This window comes from Ascidiella aspersa, chromosome 8 (assembly GCF_963924565.1).
Source record: "Ascidiella aspersa chromosome 8, kaAscAspe10.2, whole genome shotgun sequence".
Taxonomy (NCBI): domain Eukaryota; kingdom Metazoa; phylum Chordata; class Ascidiacea; order Phlebobranchia; family Ascidiidae; genus Ascidiella; species Ascidiella aspersa.
Genome location: NC_139454.1, coordinates 2,706,335 through 2,733,894, shown reverse-complemented (window position 1 = coordinate 2,733,894; position 27,560 = coordinate 2,706,335). Strand labels below are relative to the sequence as shown.

At 35.6% G+C, this 27,560-nt stretch overlaps 1 protein-coding gene across 1 annotated transcript in view; it reads right to left on the bottom strand.

Annotated features, from left to right (window-relative positions):
* Positions 1–27,132, bottom strand: part of LOC146134862 (dynein axonemal heavy chain 6-like) — a 205,502-nt gene extending 178,370 nt beyond the window's left edge. The window contains exons 1-22 of the mRNA XM_083395693.1: positions 27,057–27,132; positions 23,652–23,750; positions 22,910–23,055; positions 21,484–21,689; positions 20,781–20,914; positions 19,330–19,491; positions 17,950–18,134; positions 16,760–16,909; positions 14,889–15,006; positions 13,643–13,736; positions 11,098–11,323; positions 9,232–9,322; positions 8,808–8,933; positions 8,291–8,365; positions 7,254–7,342; positions 6,832–6,966; positions 5,720–5,831; positions 4,852–5,072; positions 3,585–3,792; positions 2,680–2,882; positions 1,633–1,840; positions 523–698 (exon numbers count right to left, since the gene is read on the bottom strand). Coding sequence (XP_083251819.1) covers positions 523–698; positions 1,633–1,840; positions 2,680–2,882; positions 3,585–3,792; positions 4,852–5,072; positions 5,720–5,831; positions 6,832–6,966; positions 7,254–7,342; positions 8,291–8,365; positions 8,808–8,933; positions 9,232–9,322; positions 11,098–11,323; positions 13,643–13,736; positions 14,889–15,006; positions 16,760–16,909; positions 17,950–18,134; positions 19,330–19,491; positions 20,781–20,914; positions 21,484–21,689; positions 22,910–23,055; positions 23,652–23,750; positions 27,057–27,095 — 3,203 coding nt within the window. The 5' untranslated portion in view covers positions 27,096–27,132. The remainder of the gene's footprint in view (positions 1–522; positions 699–1,632; positions 1,841–2,679; positions 2,883–3,584; positions 3,793–4,851; positions 5,073–5,719; positions 5,832–6,831; positions 6,967–7,253; positions 7,343–8,290; positions 8,366–8,807; positions 8,934–9,231; positions 9,323–11,097; positions 11,324–13,642; positions 13,737–14,888; positions 15,007–16,759; positions 16,910–17,949; positions 18,135–19,329; positions 19,492–20,780; positions 20,915–21,483; positions 21,690–22,909; positions 23,056–23,651; positions 23,751–27,056) is intronic.
* Between the last annotated feature and the right edge of the window lie 428 nt (positions 27,133–27,560).

Genomic DNA, 27,560 nt, shown 5'->3' with positions numbered 1-27,560 from the left:
ATTTTTTTTGTCTTAAAAGTATTTCACAAACAGACTTGAAACTTTTTCTATTATCACATTAGGTCAATTTTCCATTTTATTTTGTTTAATCTTTGTGCGAATTTGCCAGTTTAAAGCATCAAAGATGGGACACAACCTTTTCTAGTGATGCCTGAATTGCTTCTCAGTCACATTAACTGAAGATGATACAAGCTCGTATCGAAACGTCCTAATCAAGATGCTGTCGATTTACTCAAACTTTTTGGATATAGGAAAAACGATATTCCCATATAAATAAAACAAACAATAAAAATATCCCAAATAAAGAGCGGATTTAAATAAACGTTGACAAATCCACGAGAGATGTCGTCTGAATGAACACAGGTTGGGAATAGAATAAATATTTTTGGATATAGGAACAGTTATAGGAAAAACATTTAACCATAACTTCATAGAAAACACAGCAAGGTCGCCTTACACAGTGTAGACCTTCTTTGGATGCACTGTAATAAAGTCCTTAAAGTGTTTTTTCAAATAACTTACACAGTGTAGACCTTCTTCCCTTTACTTGAACTATAGGAAGATCCAAATCGATCCTGGTAGTTGGCGTAGCTCCTAGCTTTGGTGGAGAGACCCTCCGACTCCTCAGAGAGAATCTTGATGTTCTCCAGGACAACAACTGACAAGGAGTCGCTGCTCAGAAGACTGGGAGCTTGCACCTTGGGAGATATTTAGAATAAATTAACCTTTGGATTGATTTAAACTTGGAAAAGATAAACAGTCTGTTGAACCTTAAAGATTGGCATCGCGTCACAAATATGTTTGATACTTGGATTTATTAAATTTCGATAAGCCATAGTGGATAAAGAGTATTGACGATAGGTTAGAAGCCAAAATCTAATTAAAACTTTGGAGCATAATGTTTGGAGTTTGTAGTAAGACGTACAATAATATCAAAGCCATTAGTATCCAACGAAACATGAACACACAAATGTGTGTTTACAACTGAAATCTAGCCATTCTGAGGCTGCTTTTTGACCAACGATAACGGCTTACGTATAATTAGTACACCGAAAGCCATTGCAGACTCTTCACCGAATCTGTCGATCAATGATGCAAGCAGGGCTGACTAGAAAAACAACTAGCCTGCAGTGAGGTTCGAACTCACGACCTCCGGTCAAGCCGGGACCGTATTCTACCAACTGAGCTATGCCTGCATAGAAGAGTCTGCAATGGCTTTCGGTATACAGTACAGAAGTAGGTAGCATTTTGTGAACGTGTCGAATATCTCTTAAGATAATGGTTCGAGGTTGTAGTAAGAAGTGGAATGAATACCTAAGCCCGCAAGTTGTGTTTCTAGCCTGTCCTGCTTGCATCATTGATCGACAGATTCGGTCTGCGATGGATTTGGCCAACGTTGAAAATATAAATCACTAAAATCGTCATTTTGCTACTTTCAATTTAGAAGTAATTTAAAAATTGCAGAAAAAACATTAAAAAAAATATTCTAGTGAGCAAGACCGAACTCAGGGTTTTCTAATCAGGGGCAAAAAGCTTTAAAAAAAATTTGCGAGCAAGAACGTACTCAGGGTTTTCTAGTCAGCGTTAAAAAATACCAAAAAGACCTAACGAAAACCAAGTACAAAAACTAGCCTTGTTTCTGAGGTTAAACAGCTGGATGCGCAGCTGGTGGATCTGCTTGTCGAGGTCTGTGCTGAATCGCATGATGTTGTCGTCCTTCTTCGCGTCGCAGAAGAGGATTGCGCTCTTCAGATGCTGGAAGGTTGGCACGAGAGTGTGGAAAACTGCCAATGCTTCAGGGTCCATCCACACGCCGTACTCCTTGATGATAGTGAAAAGTCTAAAAGGTAAAAAAGAGTGAAAATTGCTGTTATATACATAACGGCTTACAAGTTTTAATTTAATGTTGCCTAAACTAGTATTTTTGGCACTAGCTATTGGTAACCGATTGGCCTTCAAGGGCTTCAGAATCTTTACATATTCACTGACAAATCATTCGAAAAAGTTCATTTAAACGGCTCATTTTCACTGAAGTTATAACCTTTACATTTTTTAAAAAACTACAATAGAAGTTTATTCGGTTTATCTCAACTCGGTGTAATCGTGACCAGAATAGAAGAAAAAGGAGAGAAAATAAGCAAAGAAACAACGACTTTGTGCTTGATTAAATGTCTAGCGTTAAATATCAGTTCCCTGCTTAATGATCGTGAAATACTGCGAACAGTAATTTAACCCATTGATTGAAACATTGATAGAAAAATGAGCAAAAATCATGACATGTGTCAAGGTGTCCTGCTGAAACGATATAGGGATCTTTTTTAATTTGTTTCAAGCTTTGAAATCTGAAAAGGTTGAGAAAAATGACTGATTGTTAAACCCAATGATATAATTTATATAAAACGCATGCCAAATTAGCATAACCAACTATAGCTAATCTCTTCAGCCACATACTAGAATTTCAAACAAAAACACTAACCACGTGACGACATTGTTGGCGTTTTGAGGGTTTGGATTTAATGAACATATTGGGTAATTAAATAAAGCAAACTTACTTTTCTTACAAAGAAATGAATACTGCCTAATGAGTTTTTGCTACAGCCACTCTTGTATATCAACCACAGTCCAGACTAGCTAACCTCAACCCGGCACCGATTTGAACTTTCAAACGTAAACACCGACCTTGTGACGACATAGTACTCCTTGTCGAGCGCCGGCATCTCGGTGGCTGTTCGCGCCAAAAAGGTCAGGTGCTCTACGAACTGCTCAACCGTGTCGGGGCTGCTGTCCAATCGGCGCGTGGCGTTCCGGATGACTGACAGCAGCTCCTCGTTGTGGCGAGCAGTAATCAACGGTAACCACTCGTGCGTGGCGTCGATCACAACCTGAAAACGGAAAAAGCGGAAAACACTCATTGACAAAAGAAGCAGAGTTGATCAAAAATGGAACTTTTGTTACGGAGAGAGGAATAGTAGCGGAACCTAAATAGCGGATTTTACCTGTGGATAAGGGTACGCGGACTCGCAGAATAAATAAAAAGCGAAAATTGCCTGAAAAATAAAATTTAGAATCGATCAAAGCGGAACTTTCGTAATTGTAGCGCATTTTACACCACGTTTTAACGCTACATAGTAAAATGAATATGTATTAAATACGTTAAATATAGGCCATTCTCAAGTTAAAATGTAGACAAAAAGCGGATTTTAAACAAAAATTTCGAAGAAGAGGACTATAGTAACAAGCGCAAAAGCGGAAACTACTCCAAAAAATATAGACAAAGTGAGAGTCCCAAAAACGATTTTACCTAAAAAATACAGATAACGCAGTTCGAGTTGCAGAATAGATAAAAAACAGGTTTTAAAGGAAAATTTAGAAGTGTAAACTATAGCAACAAGCGTAAATAGCAGAATTTACCTAAAAATTCAGATAAAGCACTAGTAAGACTCCTTAAAAGCGGAAATCACCGGAGTTCGACTTGCAGAATAGATAAAATGGGAAATTTAAATAAGAAGGGAAATCCAAAAAAGTAAATTTACCTGGGGATAAGGCAGCACGGACTTGCAAAATACATAAAAAGCGGAATTTACCTGCGGATAAGGCAGCACGGACTTGCAGAAACCCTTGGCGTCGACCTGTAGCATTGCGACACGCTTGGTTGGTTTCATGTCGCGCATCTCACGCGTCATCTCAGTGTGACGAAAGAGAACTGATGAGAACTCATCCGGACCCCACTCCTGCTCTCGGATGGAGGAATCAACGTCCACTAGGCGGCTCTCGTCCACCATAGAGCAAAATCTAAAGTGATTGGTCACATTTTGGCATGTATGGAAATATCGGATCGCATCGGAGCCGATGACAAATGATATTACCGGTGGTCGTCCGGGATAAGGCTATAACCGATGCCGGTACAAACAAAGTCCAGCTGCATATTCACGAATTATCCCGAGAACAACAGTTTTTTGAATGAAATGTTTTTGTGTGACGTCTTACAAAACATTTTTATACGCTTGCCCCCAAATCATGGACCCCCCCCTATTGTCGCAGAATTTTAAATAAAGTGGGGCTTCAATAATTCTTTTTGGGGGGGGTCGCGACAAATAAAGTTTGCCGACTACTGACTTATTTGCTTTTCAACTCAGTATGAAGACTTATTTAAAATTGTGTTTAAAAGTTATTTTGTTCCTGAAAAAAACATTTCAAGATGACGTCATCGATTTGGTGATGACGAGCAAACAAAATTACACTCAATTTAAAAAATTCAAAAAGAACAACTTTGACAGAGAAACTTATTGGCTATTTACTAAGGCTATTGCAGGAGAAGTCTTGAAGCAGCACCCGGTCAAACTGGATTTAACAAAAAAAAATTCAGCAGTTAAAGGATTAATAATATATTTTTGCCAGGCCATGTCCTTTCTTTACACAGTAATTTCACTATTTTCTTGAATCTTCAAAAACTATGATGGGATTGAAGCAGCGACTCTCAACTGGGGTGCCGTTTTTAACGCTCAATGTTGCCGAGAGATATTTCAAATTCATTCAGATTCCAGTTTTATTGGTAAGCTTCTTGATGCAACTTTTTGTGTACGATAAAATTGCCAATAGCTTAAAAGGTTTTATCAACCTTGTTGAACAGTTGATGTGCTATTTAATCTCGTTTATTGTAACGTTACAGTTAACCAATCAGCAAAAATACGAGCAAGAGTGCCGCAAACTATTTGTAATTTCTGTAGGGTGCCGCAGGTCAAAAAGGTTGCGAAACACTTCCTTATATGTTTGACAACTAGGTTAAAGGAATTTCAAACTCATCTACAAATAATAAAAAAACGAGAACACCATTGCACTTGCTGTTCACACCTCTTGTAGTTCGCCGAATATTCTGTCGCCTCCTCCAATGCTCTTCTCACATTACGCAGGAGAAGATCCACCTTGGAGGAATGCCCGTGGTCGGATGCGAGGACACTGGTGGAGTACACGACGCATGGATCCGGTTCCTCTTCCGCTGAAGAGAGCTGGATGTCGAAGGCGGGAGGACGGGTGAAGTCCTCGAGCTCAGATGCCGAGCAGATCATGTTTACCTGGTGGAAGAGGATTTTTGCGATATTGGGAAAAGTGTTGTGATTTGGATTCGATACAAGGGTTTACAAAAGTTTTACGCTATTGTTAGGTTTGGGGTTGCGCTAACCTAGAGAATTGTTTTAGATTTTTAGAAAATTATTGTTATTGGGATTCGATATAAGGATTTCAACAAGATTTACTAGGCTTTTCAATCATACCATTGATAGCTTATTCGGTAAAGCAATGGTCGTGTATTTCCACGGGCGTCAGTTCGAATCCTACATAAGGCAATTGTAAGTTTAATCGCTAAGATGATGGGTCGCGTTAACCTAGAGAATTCTTTTAGATTTTTGGAAAATTATTGTTATTGGGATTCGATATAAAGATTTTCACAAATTTACTAGGCTTTTTAATCATACCATTGATAGCTTATTCGGTAAAGCAATGGTCGTGTATTTCCAAGGGCGTCAGTTCGAATCCCACCCAAGCCAAATGTTAGTTAAATCGCTAATATTGGGTCACAGTAAGCTAGAGAAGATTTTCAAGATTTTTCTTCACAATTTTTTTAAAAAGGAGTCTGATAACTGTTGCGTATATAGAGGCATGGTGGCAAAAACAACTTAAAAGCATGTAAAATAACTAGTTAGGTCTTTTTCTACAAACTCACCTCAGAGAGCACACTCTCGAATCCTTCCACAATTGACTGGATCGCCGACATGAATTCCTCTTTGGATGGAGAGAGAGTCACGAGAGAAGGCGCCTCTGCCAAGCTTTGCTCACTGTGACGTAACAATTGAAATGTTTTGAAAATAAACATGTCCGTTTGGACCACGGCTTTACTTTTTAACTCTTTAAGCGTGGCTCGGAGGTGATTACAAATAAGTTAACTTTTCAGTTAAACCAAAGTGCAAAGCTATTAGGACTAATACTTACGAAGTTCGTGATAACTGCTTAAAGTTTAATATAAAACAGGAAAACGTAAAATAAACCACTAAAATTTGAAAGATCTCAAATTAGTTCATTCCAATTAAGCTGTTCAATTAAAACTGATAATATCTCCTTTTGGCGGGATTAAAGTATGTTCGATACATAGTTGTTGCGGATCGCCTTAAACTTGTTGGGCTATTTTAAGGCTTGTATTAAAAAAGGCCGACAGTTTTTGAACAAAAATAATTTACCAGTCGTAGCATATGGGTGAAAAATTAAACCGACAAGACAGAAAAGACAACGCATTTAAGCAAAATATCAGGGGAAAACATCGTAGCATATGAAAATCAGTTTAAATTACAAAACTAAGTTAACCAAGTAACTGAAAAAAGAATTAGGCACGCCAAAAATAAAAATTACAATTAATTAATTATATCAACAGAAAATGTAGTTTTCGAAACAACTCGAGAATGTTAACAATGCGAACCTTGGCGTTGCTGCATTATTCTGTTTAAAAATTGAGTGGTTTTAAATTGAACCTATAGGTGGGTTATCTAAAGATAATAATGTAAAAAACATGGTTGGTAGCTGAAACAGGAATAGATCATTAAACACAAGAGTATTAATAATACACCTGTGGTATCTTATTGAGTTAAACTTAATAAGAAATCTCACACGAAATTTAAGTAAGGAATCTCACAAAAAACTTAAGTTAGAGATCTCACACAAAAATATAAGCAAGAAATCTCACACAAAAATATAAGCAAGAGATCTCACACAAAAGCCAGGCGAGTGTAAACAATTTCAAAATGATGTTTTCAATTTACAACAACAAACTGGCTTTCTACTTACCTGACGATGGACTGCCTTCTACTCGGCACCTCAGAGTCCAAGATATCCGAGTCTGACCCGATCGAGTCGGCTCCTGATGTTTCCGAGTAGGTTACACTCTTGCCGAAACGAACCACGCTCTCACGTCGCAGAAGCCTATATAAAGAAGAAAACATAAAAAAATAATTATCCCTGAAATTGCCTTAATGCAGACTCAATTTATTTTAGCTTTTAAAAATTAGATTACAATTAAAATTAGAGCATTTCAGTTTTTCAAAGTAGATTAGAATTAAAAGTAGATTATTTTAGTTTTGTTAACTAAATGAAAAATTAATTAAATAAAATAAAAATTATTGGGCTTCATCACAAAATATGCATGTTTCAGTATTACTACTTCTACAAACAAGTAAAATTAGTAAACAGTGTTTGTGCGTTCCACCTACTTAGACAGCCTCTTTCTGGTCGACATTGTGCTTGTGCTGCTGATTCGACTTCGAACTTCAGTCTCAAAAACCTCCAAAACGAGATGGACCTAAAAAACGAAAGGTAAGTAAAGTTTTCGAAGCATATTGAACGTAATTTAATTTGATTTTTTCCCTTTATGTTAATCATAATGTTTACTACGAGCGTTCAACGTCATTCACCCCGAACAAGGTGATTTAAATAAGTTGCCAAAACGTTGGAGAAGAAATATAATTGTCATATGAGTTGTTTTTTAATTAATATTACGCCTGGTAGCAACAGTTTAATATCATAGACTGAATGCAATGTTTTTCCATTCACCCCGAAGAAGGCGACTTGAATAGGTTGCCGAAATGTTGGAGAGAAAATAATTACCAGAGCAAATATTTATAGGATAATATTAAGCGTCTAATTAAGATATATCGCCTCAACCCTTTGCAAGTGTGAACTGAAATCATATCAAAGTCAGCCTTGATGAGATCGCTCAAAAAACATCACCTCGAGAAGCATAAATACATGATAGATATATTTTAATTGCTTTCATTTCTACTTTGACCTGATGAAGCACGGTTGTAACAAAGCTTGTCAGCATTACAATACAACTTGACAAAAATGACCACTTGATTATCTTATATAGATATATGACTTCTTTAGATTTCTTCGAATGGGTTTTAGTTTAACCTAAAGATAACATAATTTTCGCCATTTGTATATTCACTTAGTATATAAAAGTATACAAATTTAACTGGCTATAAAATATTATAAATATTGTTGACACGATACAAAACAATTTTATTAATTTTTTGGAGGGTTTGTACGATTTTTTAGCGTTGGCCCAGAATCCTACCACTCAACAAATGGTTTATCGCACATTATTGGGTTAAGTTGCGGGCTAGAGTTTGGGTTCCGGTAGGTTAAGTTTTATTATAATATTAAATGTCAAATATCATTCCTCTATAGCAGTTTCAGCTTTAATAACTTGAGGTAGATCTTTCGACAGATTAAAATCTCAACTTACAGTGAAGACTGGGGGAGAAAACTCGTCCAAGGTTTTGTCTTTGTCCTTGGATTTATCACTTCCATCGCCAGATTCCTGAAAAACACCTTAGAATCAGCAAGCTGACAATTGTAAGAAATATCGTATAGCGTGCAGGCTGAAGCAGCGAAATTCATTCATATTGGTTAAATTCCAATTAAAAGCTATACAATATTAGGCCCAATGCCAAATATTACATTAACGCAGTATCAAAAAGGGAGTTTTCAAAAATTAAACTAAAAACTATAATAATCATAATTATTACCAAACAAATTTTCTTTTAATTATGAATATTGACCTACGGAATACATTAGGCTATAAACGATCAGCTCCGTGATGGTAGTAGTATAAGAAAGGCCTGGCTATAAACTTACACTTTCATGCTAATTAAGCCACATGATTTCAGTAATAACTTTTCCAAAAGGACCCGGTATAGTAATGAATAGTGCCCTAAACCCAATTCTCGCACCTTTTTCAAGTCACCAACCAATTCTCACACCTTTTTCAAGCCACCAACCAATTCTCGCACCTTTTTCAAATCACCAACCAATTCTCGCACCTTTTTCAAGTCACCAACCAATTCTCGCACCTTTTTTAAATCACCAACCAATTCTCGCACCCCCTTCTAGAATTGTTCAAATAACAGAACCATTGTGATTTTATTTTTATAGTAGTAACTGATAACACGATAACACAATACCAAAATGTGAGTTAGTTTTACATGTAACTGAGCAAATATATAAATTAGAGTAATACATTTTCTGTGAGTCATTCGCCATCCCCGCACCCCTTGGAACAGTTCTCGCACCCCTGATTGAGAAAACCCTGATTTAGAAAAAAAAACGAAGTCCAATTTCGTATTTGTTCTTAAAATTCGAGCTGTAAATTGTTATCAAATATAGCAAACAGGCAAGGACACTCACCACAGCGTCAGACTTGATTAGCTTTGGTCCTGTGGTTTCTCTCAGGTTCGAATATCCGTTCCGCTCACTGTTGTGTGTTACTTCGGCGTATCTAAGACAAAAACGTAGGAATAAAATCAAATAAAAAATATTTAACCAAATTTGTCGAATATTAATAAATGAAAACACTTTGGCTATTTACTAAATAGTACTTTAGTCAAGTCAAAGACTTAAGTCGCTAGACCACTGACACACAGCACCACCTCTCCAGATGAAACCACGTTTTGTAGGTGGATGTATTATACGACACCCCTATGAGTGGATTGAGAGGATTGCTGTATATTCAGCGTATTTAGTTTCGTAAATAGTTGCAACACAGCCTGGCAGAGCCAGACTCCAAGACTTCACGAAATCACACATTGGGCCAGACTCGGGTTTATTTTTTTGGCCGAGTCGGAGTCGGGACTCGGGCTTATATTTTGGTCAATTTACAGAAGAGCACTTAAGTCAAGTCAATGACTTAAGTCGTTAGAACACTTAAGTGGTCAAGTCAAGTCATTGACTTAAGTCGTTAGAACACTTAAGTGGTCAAGTCAAGTCAATGACTTAAGTCGTTAGAACACTTAAGTGGTCAAGTCAAATCAATGACTTAAGTCGTTAGAACACTTAAGTGGTCAAGTCAAGTCAATGGCTTAAGTCGTTAGAACACTTAAGTGGTCAAGTCAAGTCAATGGCTTAAGTCGTTAGAACACTTAAGTGGTCAAGTCAAGTCAATGGCTTAAGTCGTTAGAACACTTAAGTGGTCAAGTCAAGTCAATGACTTAAGTCGTTAGAACACTTAAGTGGTCAAGTCAAGTCAATGGCTTAAGTCGTTAGAACACTTAAGTGGTCAAGTCAAGTCAATGGCTTAAGTCGTTAGAACACTTAGGTGGTCAAGTCAAGTCAATGGCTTAGAGACGAGATTTAAAGTCTTGGTGGCAACCCTGGTTAACTTTCCGTTAAAACTCTCAAAGCAAAAACAGGCCTCAAGTCCAAAACAAACACTCAACTCACAGCACCGCCTCAATAAATTAATAGAAAAAAATATTAAAATGTAAAATAAATAAACATTTTTTTTTACTTTCTACTATTTATTTGTACAGATAAACTGATGATGCCATTTGTATGATTTTTTGGTCGAAGCGATGCACTTCTCAAGCAATTATTAAATTTTAGAACTTTTATCGTCAGCATTATGTGTTCTGTTGCAGGTGAGATTCCGTATTTGACGAATTTCAATAAATTAAAACACTTCACACTTTGACTTAATCGCACTTAGGTCAAGCCAGTGAAGTGAGTTGTTAAGGCTTATAAATAGTCAAATACTTTGTGGCAGCCCTGGTTACCCTTTTCGTGAAAACTTCCAAAGCAAAAACAGGCCTAAAAAATTAGAAATGTATCAAGAGCTAAAAATTAAAAATAAAGTCAAGAGCGATAAAAATTGAACAAATTTGATGAATTTCAATAAATCAAAACACTTAGGTCTCTTTCTTTGGCATTTTACCAAAGAGCACTTAAGTTAAAGTTAATTAATTAAGTCGGTAGAACACTGATTCACGGCTAAAAAATTGAAAATGTATCAAGAGATAAAAATTGAAAATGTTCAGAAGGCTAAAAAAAACAAAATGAAATCAAGATCTAAAAAATTAAAAATCAATTAAAAGCTAAAAAAAGGAAATCAAGAGCAATAAACATTAACCAAATTAGACGAGTATTAATAGACGAGTATTAATAAATAAAAACACTTTGGCCAAGTCAACGACTTAGAGACGAGATACAAAGACTTGGTAACCCTATACGTAAAAACTCACAGAAAAACAAAACAACTAAAAAAAAAAAATAACTCACAGGGCCGCCTCTCTAGATGAAGATTCAATCCCGTCTTCTCCGGTCAACCCTCGCATCTCGCATCTTCCGTCGTGATTGGAAACAGCCAGGAACGCGAGGAGGAACTCTGTCGCCTTGGCAACTGCACGGTCCAGCGCGTCACGGATGACGCGGTCGAGGAGCAGGAGGAATGAAGAAAGACGCCCGAGCACTTTCCTCCATTCTCCCAGCTGTGTGTAGGTGGTGTCTGGAGGATTAAATATAAGTGTTAAAGAGATAATCAGGAGAATTGTTTTAAAAAAAATGAACTTTTCTACATTCTCCCAGCTGGGTGTAGGTCATGTTTAGAGGATAAAGGATATGTTTTAAAAATCAAATCGAAATAACAAAACAAGTTAAAAGTAAAACAGTAAGAAGCCAACGGTATAAACCTTGGAAATGAAATGTGGTCATGTTTGTTTGGAAATAGTAAGTGTATAACATTTAATTAAACTATTTTTTTGGTACGGAGTGGCTTTATTTAGTTTCCATATAAAAAATGCGATATTTTGAATAACGACACATTGCAGACAAAGAAATATGTTTAGTAACGATTTAGTAATGTGGTGTCTGGAGGAAGAATATGTGGTAAAAAGTAAATCGGGGAATTAAGTTTGGCTTTTTGGTAAATCTTGGCAACTATGCACCGTAAACAAATTTGGGTTAAAAAAACATACAAGGATGGGTGTGTTTTCCAATGTTATAATGATCTAAGTTAATGACTTGGCTTAAGTGTACTTAAGTCACTATATTTAAATGACTTAACTTAAGTCGTTTGGGCAAAGTGACTTCAATCGACTTAAGTCTTTTGAACAAATTACTTGGGCTGAAATTAAGAGTTTTCATTAGGCTTCTATTTTTAAATGGGTTATTCATTTTAATGGTGAAAATAACGGCCCAAATAGACATAAAAAGCGACATGCTTTATTATTCAAACGTTTCGGCAAATGCTCATGCCACCATCAGTGATTTCGGCATTTGCCGAAACGTTTGGATCATAAAGCATGTCGCTTTTTATGTCAATTTGGGCTGTTATTTTCACCATTATTCATTTTATTTTAGCACAATAAACGACTTTCTTGCTAAATGTTGTGTTTTTGTTGTTTCTTGGTTGGGTTATTGCTCATATATAGTCGGAGTTTACCAATTTTAATAGTTTAACGTTTAATTTTGTTTAACAAGGAATTGACTTAAAATTGAGTTGCCCCAGTTATGACTTGACTGGGACTTGCCTTGTTATTTGTTCAAAAAGACTTGACTTGGACTTAAGTTATTTCACAAATGACTTGACTTTGACTTAAGTTATTTAACCAATGACTTGACTAAGACTTAAGTTATTTCACAAATGACTTGACTTGGACTTAAGTTATTTCACAATAGACTTGACTTTGACTTAAGTTATTTCACAAATGACTTGACTTGGACTTAAGTTATTTAACCAATGACTTGACTAAGACTTAAGTTATTTCACAAATGACTTGACTTTGACTTAAGTTATTTAACCAATGACTTGACTAAGACTTAAGTTATTTCACAAATGACTTGACTTTGACTTAAGTTATTTAACCAATGACTTGACTAAGACTTAAGTTATTTCGCAAATGACTTGACTTGGACTTAAGTTATTTCACTAATGACTTGACTTTGACTTAAGTTATTTCACAAATGACTTGACTTGGACTTAAGTTATTTCACCAATGACTTGACTAAGACTTAAGTTATTTCACAAATGACTTGACTTTGACTTAAGTTGTTTAACCAATGACTTGACTAAGACTTAAGTTATTTCACAAGTGACTTGACTTGGACTTAAGTTATTTCACAAATGACTTGACTTGGACTTAAGTTATTTCACAAATGACTTGACTTGGACTTAAGTTATTTCACAAATGACTTGACTTGGACTTAAGTTATTTTACAAATGACTTGACTTGGACTTGAGTTATTTTGCAAATCACTTGACTTGGACTTGAGTTATTTTACAAATGACTTGACTTGGACTTAAGTTGTTTAACCAATGACTTGACTAAGACTTAAGTTATTTCACAAGTGACTTGACTTGGACTTAAGTTATTTCACAAATGACTTGACTTGGACTTAAGTTATTTCACAAATGACTTGACTTGGACTTAAGTTATTTCACAAATGACTTGACTTGGACTTAAGTTATTTTACAAATGACTTGACTTGGACTTGAGTTATTTTGCAAATCACTTGACTCGGACTTGAGTTATTTTACAAATGACTTGACTTGGACTTAAGTTATTTCACAAATGACTTGACTTGGACTTAAGTTATTTCACAAATGACTTGACTTGGACTTAAGTTATTTCACAAATGACTTGACTTGGACTTAAGTTATTTTACAAATGACTTGACTTGGACTTGAGTTATTTTGCAAATCACTTGACTTGGACTTGAATTATTTTACAAATGACTTGACTTGACTTTAAGTTATTTCACAAATGACTTGACTTGGACTTGAGTCATCTAAAAATGACATGTTTACAACACTGGTATTTCCTACCTTTGACGTTTGACTCGGCATCGTGGCCATATTGTTTGCATGAAACTCGTCCGCGAAGAACTGCTTCCGTGATTCCCTCTTGTTCTGCGATCGCCTGAAGCATATTCACACGAAATATTAGTTCACTGAAAGCCATCGCAGACTCACCGAATCTGTCGATCAATGATGCAAGCAAGGCAGGCTAGAAGAAGAACTTGCCTGCAGTGAGGTTCGAACTCACGACCTCGGTCGTACCGGGACCATCGCTATACCAAATGAGCTACACAGGCTTAGATGGGAGCGAGTCGAGAAACAACCATACGCCAATGCTTGCTACATTATGTTAGTACAAGCAGCTTCACATTAAAGGGGATCTACGGTACCATAGCATTATTCAATTAAACATGCCTACACATATGTGTGTTAACAACTGTGACCTGGCGCATTCTAGCCCTTCAGAAGCTGCTTTCTGACCAAGGATAACGGTTTTCTTATCATTAGTACACCGAAAGCATATAAGTTACTCTGTTAAAGAGTAAGCGTTAAGTGAACTGGTGTTAGATCGAAATATGACCGTGATTTTTTTAATTGGATGATTAATTACGCACATTGGAACATACGAACACTGAACCATGATGTAATGTGGTTTTAAAGAGAATGAATAGAAGGTAAATTACAAGCCGCTATAAATTTTTATTCTTTAAATTACTCTTCACTATGTTGCGTGTCATTTTTAGGCCGTGTGTACGTTGACAAACTACAGTGAAATCTACACGTAATGCTTTTTACACCATGATTTGAATCAAATGATTTAATATTTTATGGGAAAGTAGCTCGAACGTAAACTTTAAATCTAAAAAATGGTTTAATAAATGTAAAGCTACTTCTAGGCCTCTATACATTTGAAAAAACAAATTAGGGTGCACTACTCATTATGTATTTTGTATTATATAAAATGTATTTTCTACTATATATAATATATATATATATATATTTGTATTTTTTGATATCAATGCCCATACAGAAGTAGGGAGCATTTTGAACGTTTCGAATAACTTTTTATTCATTTTCAACATTACAGTTATTCGTTATCAATACTTATTCGAAACATTCAAAATGATACCTGTACTTCTGTATGGGCTTTGATATTCTTATTACGCCTTAGTTACTACAACCTCCAACCATAATGCTTCAAAGTATATTTATTTTGTTATGTATTTTGTACTTCACAAATACATAGCATGTAGAACACACAACGCGCACTTACGTTGCAGACTTTCGCTGCTTGCTTCACAATTAGGTTTCTCAACGAGGTGATGGTTGCCATGGCGACAGCACGCTGCTTTTGCTGGATTTCACGAAAGTCTTCGAGATCGTAAGTCTTTCTGCGGTAACATGGATTGGCTAATGGTTAGTACTAAGTAATGGCGTAGATTTTAAAAAGCGTGCCATAACGAGTAGGAAAATCGAGGTTAATGTTTAAGTAGGGAGTATACAATAACCTTAATTCGGTTCATGCTTTAACCATGTTGTTTTTGCTGTTGTTTCGTGTGAGTCAAGATTAACCAATATTCCGGGCAAGATTTTGGGGCAGATGTTGGACAGCCAGTTTACCATAATACTTGTTTAAGAGTCGCAAATTTTGGAACACATGCTTTGATGTTAGCACAGTAGTGATGGATAACACCAACTGAAACATTTGTTGATTACAACAATACTCTTGCTTTTTTTCAAGCTATAGTTCCTTTTACCGTAAGAAGGAATTCAGAAGGAAGCAGTTTGTTAGCTATTCGTGCTTTTTACGTCACATAACAATAGAAATTGAAGCGTCCGCCGCCATTTATCCCGAATAAGGGGATTTGAATAAGTTGCTGAAACGTTGGTTCACACTTACAGTTGCCAGAAGCGCTGTTTTTTTAACATTATTTTTATGCCGGGTTGCAACAGTTTATAATTATATAACAAATTACTTTTGCATAATAATAAAATAAATCTTTAGCCGGATAAAGCGAAAGGTATTTTTGCGAAGATTTATTGGAATCGTTTGTTAAAACAAGATGCACATGTGACGAAATTCGACACAAATTTTTGTATTCAAATGTCCTTGATATTCAAAAGCAAATGCATTAAACGTGGGTAAAACGGTGATGCCTAAACATAAAAGTCTACGCCAGGCTTTTTACCGCGGACCCCTAAATAATTTTTCTGCTTCGCATGGACCACGTTAGGGAAGAAATTTTTAAAGATGACGTCATAAATTTACGTCACAACCCAAATGAACTTTATAAATCTGCTGTTTTCGGTCCAAAAAAAATGTTAGAGTGAATCCATTCAGAGCAAAAATGTTTAATGTTTAATTAAAATATTTTTCTTTAAAAATTTGATTACTTCTTAAATAAACACTAATCTTTCAATTAGACTCTCATGGACCCCCTAAAACTAGTTCACGTACCCCCAAGGGGTCCATGGACCCCAGTTTACGAACCCCTGGTCTATACACTTTGCAATGGGTGAAACAGCTAAAACTTCCTGAAATCGAAATTCGATTAACGACAACAAGTTTAATTATCTTTGGAAATGGCCGTATTTGTCTACTTTCTAAAGAGGGTTCAATACAATTTGTCTTTATATGGTGCCACTCGATTACCTAAAGTTTCATTATATGTTTGTTGAGATAAACATTTTCAGTACAAAGCAAAATAATCATGTGAAATATACATTTAAATGATAAAAAACGACAACTATAAAAAAAACAACTGCTAAAACACTATCTTAAAAACGACTGCTAACAAATTAAATTTAGATAAAATTATGAAGTGTAGAAATTAAACTAATTTGTAATAAACCGGCAAAAACCGAACATCTATAAAACTGATCAAAAAGGCTGCTCTAAGTTTCCTTTGATATTTCGATGTAAAATAAAAAAAAAATGAACAAATTCAACTAAACGGTAATAGATCGTCGGAATCCAAAAATTCGGCCTGGGATTTCGAAATAAAAAAAAACCTTGGATAGTAGAGTTTCATTTAAAAGTGAAAAAATTTCGATGTAAAAAATGTACAAATCCAACTGAACCACAATAGAGTGTCGAAAAAACGAAAATTCGTCTTTGGAATTCAAACTAAAAAAAACACAAACCTTGGGTCGTATTTGAGAAGGAGAACAGCTCTTTCTCCGGCCCCGAGTCCGTCCCTGCTTCCACACATGTCCTCGCACATACTCCTCACGTTGAAGATGCAGCTCTGGAGTCTGTCGTCAGCTGTCAGTAGGTGGCGCTCGATAGTCACCCTGGGGTCAAAAGGTCAGCGGTGATTTGAAAGTAAACAAAAATGTCGGAGTGAGCTTTTTCAGGTTTATATACTGCACATGGCAATGACAAGTAAACGTGAAGCATTGTCTACATTGCGAAAAACAATTAGTGAATTAAATAGAGAGTTGAAACCCAAGTTTCATATTCTTCCATTCTTCTGCCTTATATTTATACAGCTTCGTTCTTTATTTGCATCTCGCCTGCTGGACAATATTTTAAGATACTGATCAGGAATTTTGATCAACATTTATTTTGCAAGGGTCAAGGTGACTTCCATTACCACATATTCAGTGCAACATTAAAAACCACAAGTTGATAAGCATGGAGAAGCACAGATATAGAAAAACACCATTTCATCTAAGGAAGTTTAGCCGTTAAAACTGGGGTTCTTAAACTGGGGTCCATGCCCCCTTGGGGGCACGTGAACTAGTTTGAGGGGGACAACGAAGGCATTTTAAAATACTGGTCTATTGATTAAAAAGTGATGAATTTTTCAAAGGAAAATATTTTAATTTTAAAAAACGTTTCAGCACTAAATGTACTTAGATTGTATCTCAGTTTAACATTTTGTTAAAGTCTACTGCAGTGATTCTTAACGTTTAATGGTTTGCGGCACTCAAAATTAAGATTTTCGGCACATCGACTGTAATTTTCGTTGAGAATTTCAGTGCAATGTCACTATAAATGAAATTAGAAGAACATAATCAACATTAAACATGTGGGAAAATGTCATTTGATATAATGGTTTCTAATTGTACACAGATAGTTGCATCATTAAGCTTTCCAATTGATCAAAATCAAATTCATAAAAATTCTCAAATACCTATCGGCCCCCTTGGCATTAGAAACGGCAGACCAGGGCGCTGCGGCACCCCGGTTAAGAACAACTACACTTTAGTGGTTTTATGACGTCAATACATGACGCAATCATTAAAAAAACTCATGCCGATTGCGGTGTGTTAAAATTAAAGACAGCTTAATTTTCGGTCACTGCTCTACTCTAAATCATGTCTCCCACCTTGAAGATCCGGTCTTCCTGGATCGGATAGCGTTCCTCCAAACCACGAACTGTTTCCACATCCGGAAGCGTCGGAAGACGGCGAGGTGCGCCACCATGTGGAAGAGCCGCTGCTCGTATAGCCACCAGATGACGGGGTACACCTCCGAGTCCACCTGGGCACCTGCGCCGCCACGTTTCGTGCACTGGAAACGCGAGATTTGCTTTCGGGAAGAGTTTTATGTAACTTGATAATGAATTGCAAGGCCGAAAAGGTCGAGTAAAAGCATCGCTTATAAAGGTGGGAGGCAAAAAACAATTTACTTCTCCGTAACATTAACTGAACATGGTACAAGTGTGTAAACATTATAGATCCGTGGATAGTGTACACAAGATGTTTATGAATGAGAAAGACACTGAAAACTCGAGATTTTTTAGGGAAGATTTCTATTTAGCTTTATAATGAATTGCAAAGCCAAAAAGGTCGAGTAGATCGACGTCATCTTGAGACATTTCGATACGATCTTGTATCATGTTAATGTGACTGACAAGTAAATCAACCATCACTTTTAAAAGGTGGGACGCAATTGTTATTAGTCTGAGTTCCACCTTTTATAAGTCACCTTTCAGTCACATTAACTAAAGATGATACGAGTTCGTATTAAAACGTCATAGTCAATATGATGTCGATCTACTAGACCTTTTTGGCTTTGTAATTAATTATCAAGCTACATTACAGATCCGTGCATAGTGTATCCAAGATTTGTATGCACGAGAAAGACTTCGCGAGCACCCTGACAAAACAAGAATGCTTGGTCCTCTAAAAAGGAATGCTTACACTTGGCCGACTGAGTATACTGACTTAGCTAAGAAGAGTAACTCGGATACGATCTAACGACAATACTCAGTCTTGCTAAAGCAGAGTACTTCAATTCGAGATATTCACAGTTGAATTCCCAGTCTTAACATTCGGACTCGGCATAAACAGTAATTTCTGATCAATAAGAGCAACTGTGTGAGCTGGACAATTTTTTGTTTTAACTTTCCGAAAACCGTTTTTGTCTTAAAAGAGAGATCTTCTAAAAATCAATTTTGAGACTTGAAAATATGAAAAAAAAGTTTTAAATATGATTATACAATAAAAAAAAAAAAAAAAAAAAAAAAAAAAAAAAAAAACAATTAATAGTTTACTTGTTAATAAGCGCTATTTTCTTTAATATTTTTAAAAGTGCGTATGACAAAAAAAAACTTCAGTAAAGGTTTTGTAATCTTTTGAAGTAAATATATGCAATTTAAAAAAAAAAAAAAAAAAAAAAAAAAAAAGAACCTAAAAACTTCTAAATGCACTAGAAATATTATTAAAAACCCAAGTGCTGTTATCCACAATCCAATTTACAGTACCTTGGTGATGGAGCTAGCGGTAACGATGTAGTACTCGTCCTTTAATCTCGCTACGTTAGCTGATACCACGCAAAGGTCAAACGGGTTGACTGGAGCGCCAATCTGTGGCCGCAAGATGGCGTACACGAACTCACCCGACCCGCGCTTGAGGTTTAGCGTCTCCTGCGGAAGAAACAAATTAAAAAATTCAACAGTTTAGAGGCAGTAGAGAGTTGACGCTTTTCGAAACAAAACGATGTTGGTAGTATATATGTACAATTGCACATTGTACAGCTATTGTTCGGTTCGGAATAGTTTATTGGGCATTGGATAAACGGATTTATGAAAAATGTAAAATAAATTGTAAGAAATAACCTTTAGTTTAATAAGGATATAAAAGCCAGGTTGGATGGACTAGAAATTCGGTGCACGTCGCCGATATTTATTACGGCCTTAGCTCGAAGAACGATACACCTCTGGACTATCCTGGCAGAGAAAAGTTTTCTAATATCAAAGCCCATACTGAAGTAAGTATCATTTTGAACGTTTCGAATTTTTCATTTTCAACTGTGATACCTACTTCTGTATGGGCTTTGATATTCTTATTACGTCTTACAACAACCGCCAACCATTATGCTCCAAACCTTTAGCTTGTATCCCCACAGATTGGCCTCCTAAACTTTAATGAAATTACAAATAAAAAATAGAAATATTTTTATGTGTCCCGAAGCTAATTCTTTACTTTAGTATCAACGGCTATCGATCTGTAAGCTTTTATAAGGGAAAATGGCCACAGAAAACAAACAAATACCCTGTATAGAGTCAATGCTTCTCAACTTTACGATAAATTTGTATGCAAATAATTTGAAAGTCTAGCTTTTACTCAGAATTGCAGAAAAACCTAAAATTAAAAAAAAAATATATAGCTATATTCAAAGGCATAACCAGGTTTTCGACACTAATATCCGCGTAAACGAAAAACAAAAAGAAAGTTTTTACATCTCATCAGCAATGGCCTTTTCCGAAGGTATCCGGGCAAAAACGGCATTTTATCGGTTCCACAACCAGGGCTGAGGGGTCATATTCGGGGCTCGACGGAGTCGGTTTGGGACTCGGGATTGGAATAAACTACACCAAACTACGACTCCAGAGTACAAATTTTGAAACAGATTAACTAAACTGTAAATTGTAAAGGTAAAATAGCATATAGTTGAAAAATTTTAAACCATGTATTGTGGGTGGATTATATTTATGACACCCCTATGAGTGAACATCTCCGTATCTACCTTAATTTAGTTACGTAAATGGGCGCAATACTGTGGAGTCAGAGCCAGACTCGGGCCTCGACGAAATCGGCACAGTCGGCCAGAGTCGGACTGGAATTTATTTTGTCGGCAGGAATCGGACTCGGGTTTTTTTAACCGACTCCGCAGACCTGTCCACAACTTCAAAAGTTAACCAGCGATACTCACATCGACAGGGTTTTTATGGTTGGTGCTCCTCATTGCATGTCTCACACCAGGCCCGTGTCGTGGGAGCATCGTTCTCCAGTTAAGCGCTTCCCTCAAACGCACAATGTGGTTGATAATGTCCGGGTCGCTAGGCGCTGTAATGAAACATGTGGTAAGGTAAGGGATAAGTTGTTGGGCAGGGTCAACATTTTTATAGTGACCAGAATTTGGAATGTCAGATAATTAATTTTAGATACACGATTTTTAGGCATAGATAGAGTATAGCCGATCGGATCCGATGAGAAACAACCATGACGCCAATGCTAGCTACAATATTGCAGACTGACTGGTTTTAGTGTCCAGCAATTTGTGGTAAAAATAATAAATGCGATTGTTGTTGTTTCCAACTGGATCTTTGGCATTTTTGACAGACATTTATATTAAATTTAGTTAACTGTGACACATTTGGCGTATTATCATTTAGCTCTTTTTAATAGATTTGCCTTTAGTTTGTGATACTGTTCCGTGTTTGTGGTGAACTATGAAAGAAAGGTACGACGCAATTGCTTTTGGGCCGCGTATAAATTACGCAACTAAATGTGTTTAACTATAAAACCAATACTTCGACCAGTTCTATTTAAATTTGGCCTGCCATTGAAAATGGCTCCACACCGCTATTATACCACAAAGCAGTAAAAGTCAAGGTTACGAACGAACAACTCACTCGTATTGTCGTAGATGCTGTTCGCCGATTTCTTTGACGACTTGCTGGCAGACGAGACTTGCGAGGGCGACCTCACGTCTTCCCAAACCACGTTGTCAGCATTGCTGGTGGACGTTTTCATCGAGAACTCGCTACTGTGGTGAGATGGAGCTGGGGAGAGGGGAACCACCATCTTGGAACGGTGGTCGGTGGCAGTCATTGATGACCTGGAATAAGAATGCGATTTTTAAATGTGTGTGTATGTGTGTCTGTAGGTCTGCAAGTCTGCAAGTCTGTGGGTCTGTGGGTCTGTGGGTCTGTGGGTCTGTGGGTCTGTGGGTCTGTGGGTCTGTGGGTCTGTGGGTCTGTGGGTCTGTGGGTCTGTGGGTCTGTGGGTCTGTGGGTCTGTGGGTCTGTGGGTCTGTGGGTCTGTGGGTCTGTGGGTCTGTGGGTCTGTGGGTCTGTGGGTCTGTGGGTCTGTGGGTCTGTGGGTCTGTGGGTCTGTGGGTCTGTGGGTCTGTGGGTCTGTGGGTCTGTGGGTCTGTGGGTCTGTGGGTCTGTGGGTCTGTGGGTCTGTGGGTCTGTGGGTCTGTGGGTCTGTGGGTCTGTCGGCCTGTAGGTCTGTAGGTCTGCAGGTCTGCAGGTCAGATTTTCTTTTTGGCCATTATGGTGGATTTGTGGTTGACGGAGTCTGTGTGTACAACTACATTAATGTTCTGCGGTTAGGGTTAAGAGCTGAATGTGTTATTGAGGCAATTTTTGTTCCATTTTCGTTTTAGGAAACACACTGCTATTTTTAATTTAAACAAAAAGCCAGTAATTAATTTGGTGAAGTTGGGAGGGACAAGAAGACAAAAGCGTTTGTAGTGTTAGGCACTTTTGCGAAGACCTTGAGCTTTTATTAGATAGTGCAAAATGGTTCTTTCAAGTAAAATAAAAATGGTTCTTTTTAAGACACTATTAAAAGACCCTAATCAAATTCATTCGATTTAAGATATACAATGCCTTTGCTGGCGAAATAAATATATATATCTTTTAAGGCCTTTAAATAGTGTCTGAGCTATATTGTTATATTTGCTCGAGTATTCTGCTGTAACCGGTCAGGATTTTTGGTCTACATTTATCATGCAACAAGGGCCAAAACCTGGACCGTCGCTCTACCAACTGAGCTACACAGACTTAGATGGGATCAAGTCGAGAAAATAAACCAAACTGAAAATAAATAGTAACTTTAAAGTTCTTAAACATTTATAATGACTAGTCTGCGGTGAGGTTCAAACTCACGACTACGGTCACACCGGAACCGTCGCCCTACCAACTAAGGTACACAGGCTCAGAGAGGAGCCAAGAAACAACCATAAAGCACCTAACATTGATGAAAATTGGATAATCAGACACACATAACTATTATAATAAGATTTTAGGTTTTCTATAAAGTTAAACAAACCCGCTATTGACGAGGCCGGGTAGCGGTGGAAGCTTCCCTTCCGAAACCCTCCGCTGAATCCTCTGGATTTTCCTCTCATGGTCTGCTTTGAAGTATGTTGTTCGAAAGGTTGATCTACTTGGATTCACTTGTCGATTGCTTACAACCTGAGTATTTAAACAGATTTTGTGAGAAAAATCTATATATATCTTTGGAGCATAATGGTTGGAGGTTGTAGTAAGACATAGTAAGAATATCAAAGCTCATACGGAAGTAGATACTACTGTATGGGGTTTGATATTCTTATTAGTCTATATCAATTCAATTAAATATTGCATATATTAATTGTGTTTTGTATAACAAGGAAACTAGTTAAGTATGAAAACATATCTAGATAATTTTTTTGCTATATATTCTTTTACTTTCTATTAATTTGAAATTCATAAATCATTTTTTTTTTCTTTAAAATAATTTTTGTTAAATACATTTAGTCTTAAGTTTAATATCTATTAACATTGAAATTAATTAAACCTCATTTTGGAGTTTATATATCCTGTTAGAGTATAGAATACAGAAAAGTGGCTAACAGTAACATAATTGGTAAATAAAGTTAATTTTGCAAACTTGTATTAAAAATACAGAGCATATGGATATATATTGATATCTTAAATTACAATGAGGAGTTGATACATTTTAATTGCAAATGTTAAAGCATTTTAAAATGATAGCACAAATTGAAAAAAAGATAAATGACGTAACATACCGTGCCATCACTATTGCTAAGTTGAATGCCACTCCTACTTTTGGCGAGCGTAACCACGGCTGAGTCTTCGGCAAAACTAAACAACTGCGACCTGAGCCTCTGTAAAAAACAGTGTTGTCAACAAGTCATTTTGAAATACCTTAAGTCTAAGTCAAGAAATTAGTGAATAAATATCAAGCCATGTCCCAGTCAAGTCATAACTGGAGCAAGCCAATTCCAAGTTAAGTCCTTACCATACAAAATGAAATAATAAACTATTAAAATTGGTAAACTCATAAGGTCATGAGTAGGGCGATTATTTTTTGACATCGTTCGGTTAAAAATTTATCAAAAAAAACTAGTTTTGAGTTATATTCAATGACATTTTAAACTGTATTATGTCTTCATTAGAGCCATATCCAGTTTACAGGAACTTGCAGAATTAACCACCACGTCTAGTTTGCTGCACTAGACTCGGCTTAAACTTCGTTTTTGCATTATATAGTTGTTTATCTCTGATTTGGACAAATGTGAAACAGTATTTGCTGTCTTTTTCACTTGTGTTTTGTATTTTTCCTATTTTCTATTTCAATAACTAGGTCTTTGTTAATTTTCTGCAATTACTATTCTGTTGTATCTCAACTGTTTACACAACATTCTAAAATAAACAGCTTCTTGTTTTCTATGTTATTTTTATAGTTGTTGATTATTTTGAAATGACAAAAGTATAAAACAAGCATTTTTATGAGTTTTGCACAAACTTGACCGGTGTTCAGTAAAACATCTAAAAAGTGTGGTCGGCGATGCCCAGACAATAATGCAGTAAAACAGTGAAGTAAAAAATAGGCTTAAGTCATTACAAAACTGGTAAAACAATATGTAAACAATTCAAGCAAAACCACAAAGGTTGTAAAAGAGATCCAAAAACAACTTTATTCAACAAAAGCAGAATACTATAGGTACGCAAAAAGCATCGTCAGTTCTGCTAATATACTACAAACACAACGAAACACCAAAATTATATATAAATAAAATAAAATAAAACTATTCAAAAGTTTAAAAAGCCAATAACAGAATTACAATACAGTTCAGTAGAGCTGTTAACCAATACTGACGTTAAAATGGCAAAATAAAGAGCTACTATAATAAACGGAATCACAATGCCTGAAGCAAAACAACGCCAAGAAAACGCAAAGAAATTCTGAGGTCGCGCAAAAGTAGGTCAAGAAAAGAGAAAAAAAACGTAAGGTGCAAGGATTATTTAATAGTGGGTGTTATAATATTCTGAATATTGATGGTAGCTCCTATTTTATTTAACCAAATGTCCTCATGAAAGTCCAGCTGGACCATTTCGGGTTGTGCAACAAATGTTACATTGTAACACTCGTGTATTGGGGGTTTTCTTTCTAGTTCATTAATGTGATGTGTGGCGTAGTGTCGTAAGAGGGCAGATTGGTCATTATTGCCTGAAATGTCAAACTTTTTCCAATGGTTTTTATGTGCGGTCCATCTTGTAGAAAATTTATTTTTTGTTTGGCCGACATACTGATTTTTACATAATTTACATGTCGCGACATAAATCCCGTAGTTAGAACACGTTAGATTGCGTTTGAGTTTGATATAACCTTGTGGAGTGTAGAGCTGTTTAGAACAGTTAACCATAGAAGTTTTATATTTTCCATAATTGCCACACAAAGCACACTTTCCACATGGGAATATGTAAACAACAAATACAATTAATATACAAATAGATATACACCATAGTGTATACATTTATTTCTTATGGATTTAGAACAGTTGGTTTGGAATTTTAATTAAAAGTAAACTAATTTTACATGTATATATATATATTGGTTTAAATTGATGTTTTAGAACGGCTCAATTGTAATGTAATAGAAGTTTTTTGAAGATGTATGATGTATTTTTAATTGTAACTTAACTTAAGTTATGTAACTCATTCAACTCTTTATACATATAGAGCAAATATACACTTGGGGTGATATACATTTTAGTTTAAATGAATATATATATATATATATATATATACTAAATATAAGGTAATTCATAATTTAATAAATCAGTGTGTCTTTAAGTTACCAAAAAACTTGAAATATATTTTTACCTAGAAAAAATAATTTTGCAGGATTTTTACAATGACATATGCCAAAAAACAGCACAAGTAGTACAGCAATTTTTTTCCAATTTTTGGCCAAGTCAGTTTCTTGATAGAAAGGTTGATAAACAATTAAAAATAATCAGTACATATTATGTCTTTGGTTGAACCCAAAGCAACTTTCCATAAGTATATGAATTACACTTATTTTTAGTCGAAACAAAGTGTTTGTTGAGACAATAAATCAATGCAAAATTAATTCAGGTCAATTAAATAATAAGACAAGTTCACATAGGTATAAGGTTGAGTGATTAGTTAGCAATATGACAGTTATAACATTAAAACGTTTATTGAACATTAATATAAGCTTAAAATATATGACCAGTAAGAAAAAATTGGGGTCATAAGTTAAGCTTTAATATGACTCTACCATGGCTAACATGGAAAAATAGCTCAAGGGTCATTATGTAGGTTATAAATTTAAAGTTTTGGCGTGTGAGTATTTTCTAAGGGTCATCATGCTGAATGCACTTATAATGACCCCTGGGTTATTAAATATTGACCGCTGGTATTTCCACTTCAAAGCTGTTCAAATTTAGAAAGTTTTCGAGGATTCAATCTCTTTGATAATTCTTATTTGTTTTATTAATTGGGTTATTGAAGAAATCTTTTTCCAATTTTTGTGGTAATTACGAATAATTTTGCGATTTGAATGAAAACTAAACATAAAAATTCAATGAAACAAAATACTTCAAAGTTCAAACCAACTTAAGTAAGTTTAAATTTTTGCTTAGCACTAATAAAACTCAGTTCATTTGAAAATATCTAAAGTTAACTTATTGACGTCAACATTGATAAACAAAACATAAACCAAAATAAGCTTTGATTTAACTTAAAAAACAAGTTTTCTACTGTTTATATGAATTGCTTTTTTGCATATTGAAAACATGTAATATTAAATACTATTATGCCCCTTAATATCAGATCGGAGCCAATACTCCGTATCAAGTGGTAGTGCTGTAAACTGTATAGTACTCATCTGATACTCGGGTAGTATCAGTGCCGATCCATTAACTTTTTAAGTTAGTATTTCAAAACAAAAATGTTTTCAATTTTTAAAAACTAGGTAAAAGTAAAAAAATCGTAATTTGGTGTCAGATAATATAGGCAAAATTTTCGCTAAAAATATTGTGATACAAGTATTGAACATCCCTAAAAAAGGTAAATGTACTACAGTACTTATTTCTAGTATGCAGTACTTAACATTAAGATGCAGTTATACAGCTGTCATACTAAATCAAGAAATTGTTTACCTTTTGTATTGCTTCTTGACTTTGCTCAGTGCGCTGCATAGTTGACGCTTGAACCTTTTTTCCCAAGTTAAAGCTATGTATTACATTTGCACTGTGTTAAATCTACTTGACTAAAAATTGAATGAAAAATAACAAGAAACCATAATGTATATTAATTACAGCAAAACTGAACCAAGCAACTCAAACGTTCACAATAGAAATTTCTAATAGAAAATCTAAAATTTGAACACATTGCTCAGAGTAACGTACGGTAACCCATCATCGCGCTCACACTTTTATAAAAAAATGAAGATATATTATTCTTTGATAATTATGAATATTAACATTAAGTTATAATCAACTTTGAAAAGCAAGCGTGCAGCAAACTGAAATAGGAAAAATTCAAAAAGAGCCATGACTCGAGTTCAACCACCAAATATATTATTATTAGTACTGTATTACATTCTGTATTTAGCTGATGCTAATTCTAAGTTATATTATCCCTTCGATAACTGATAAGAGGCA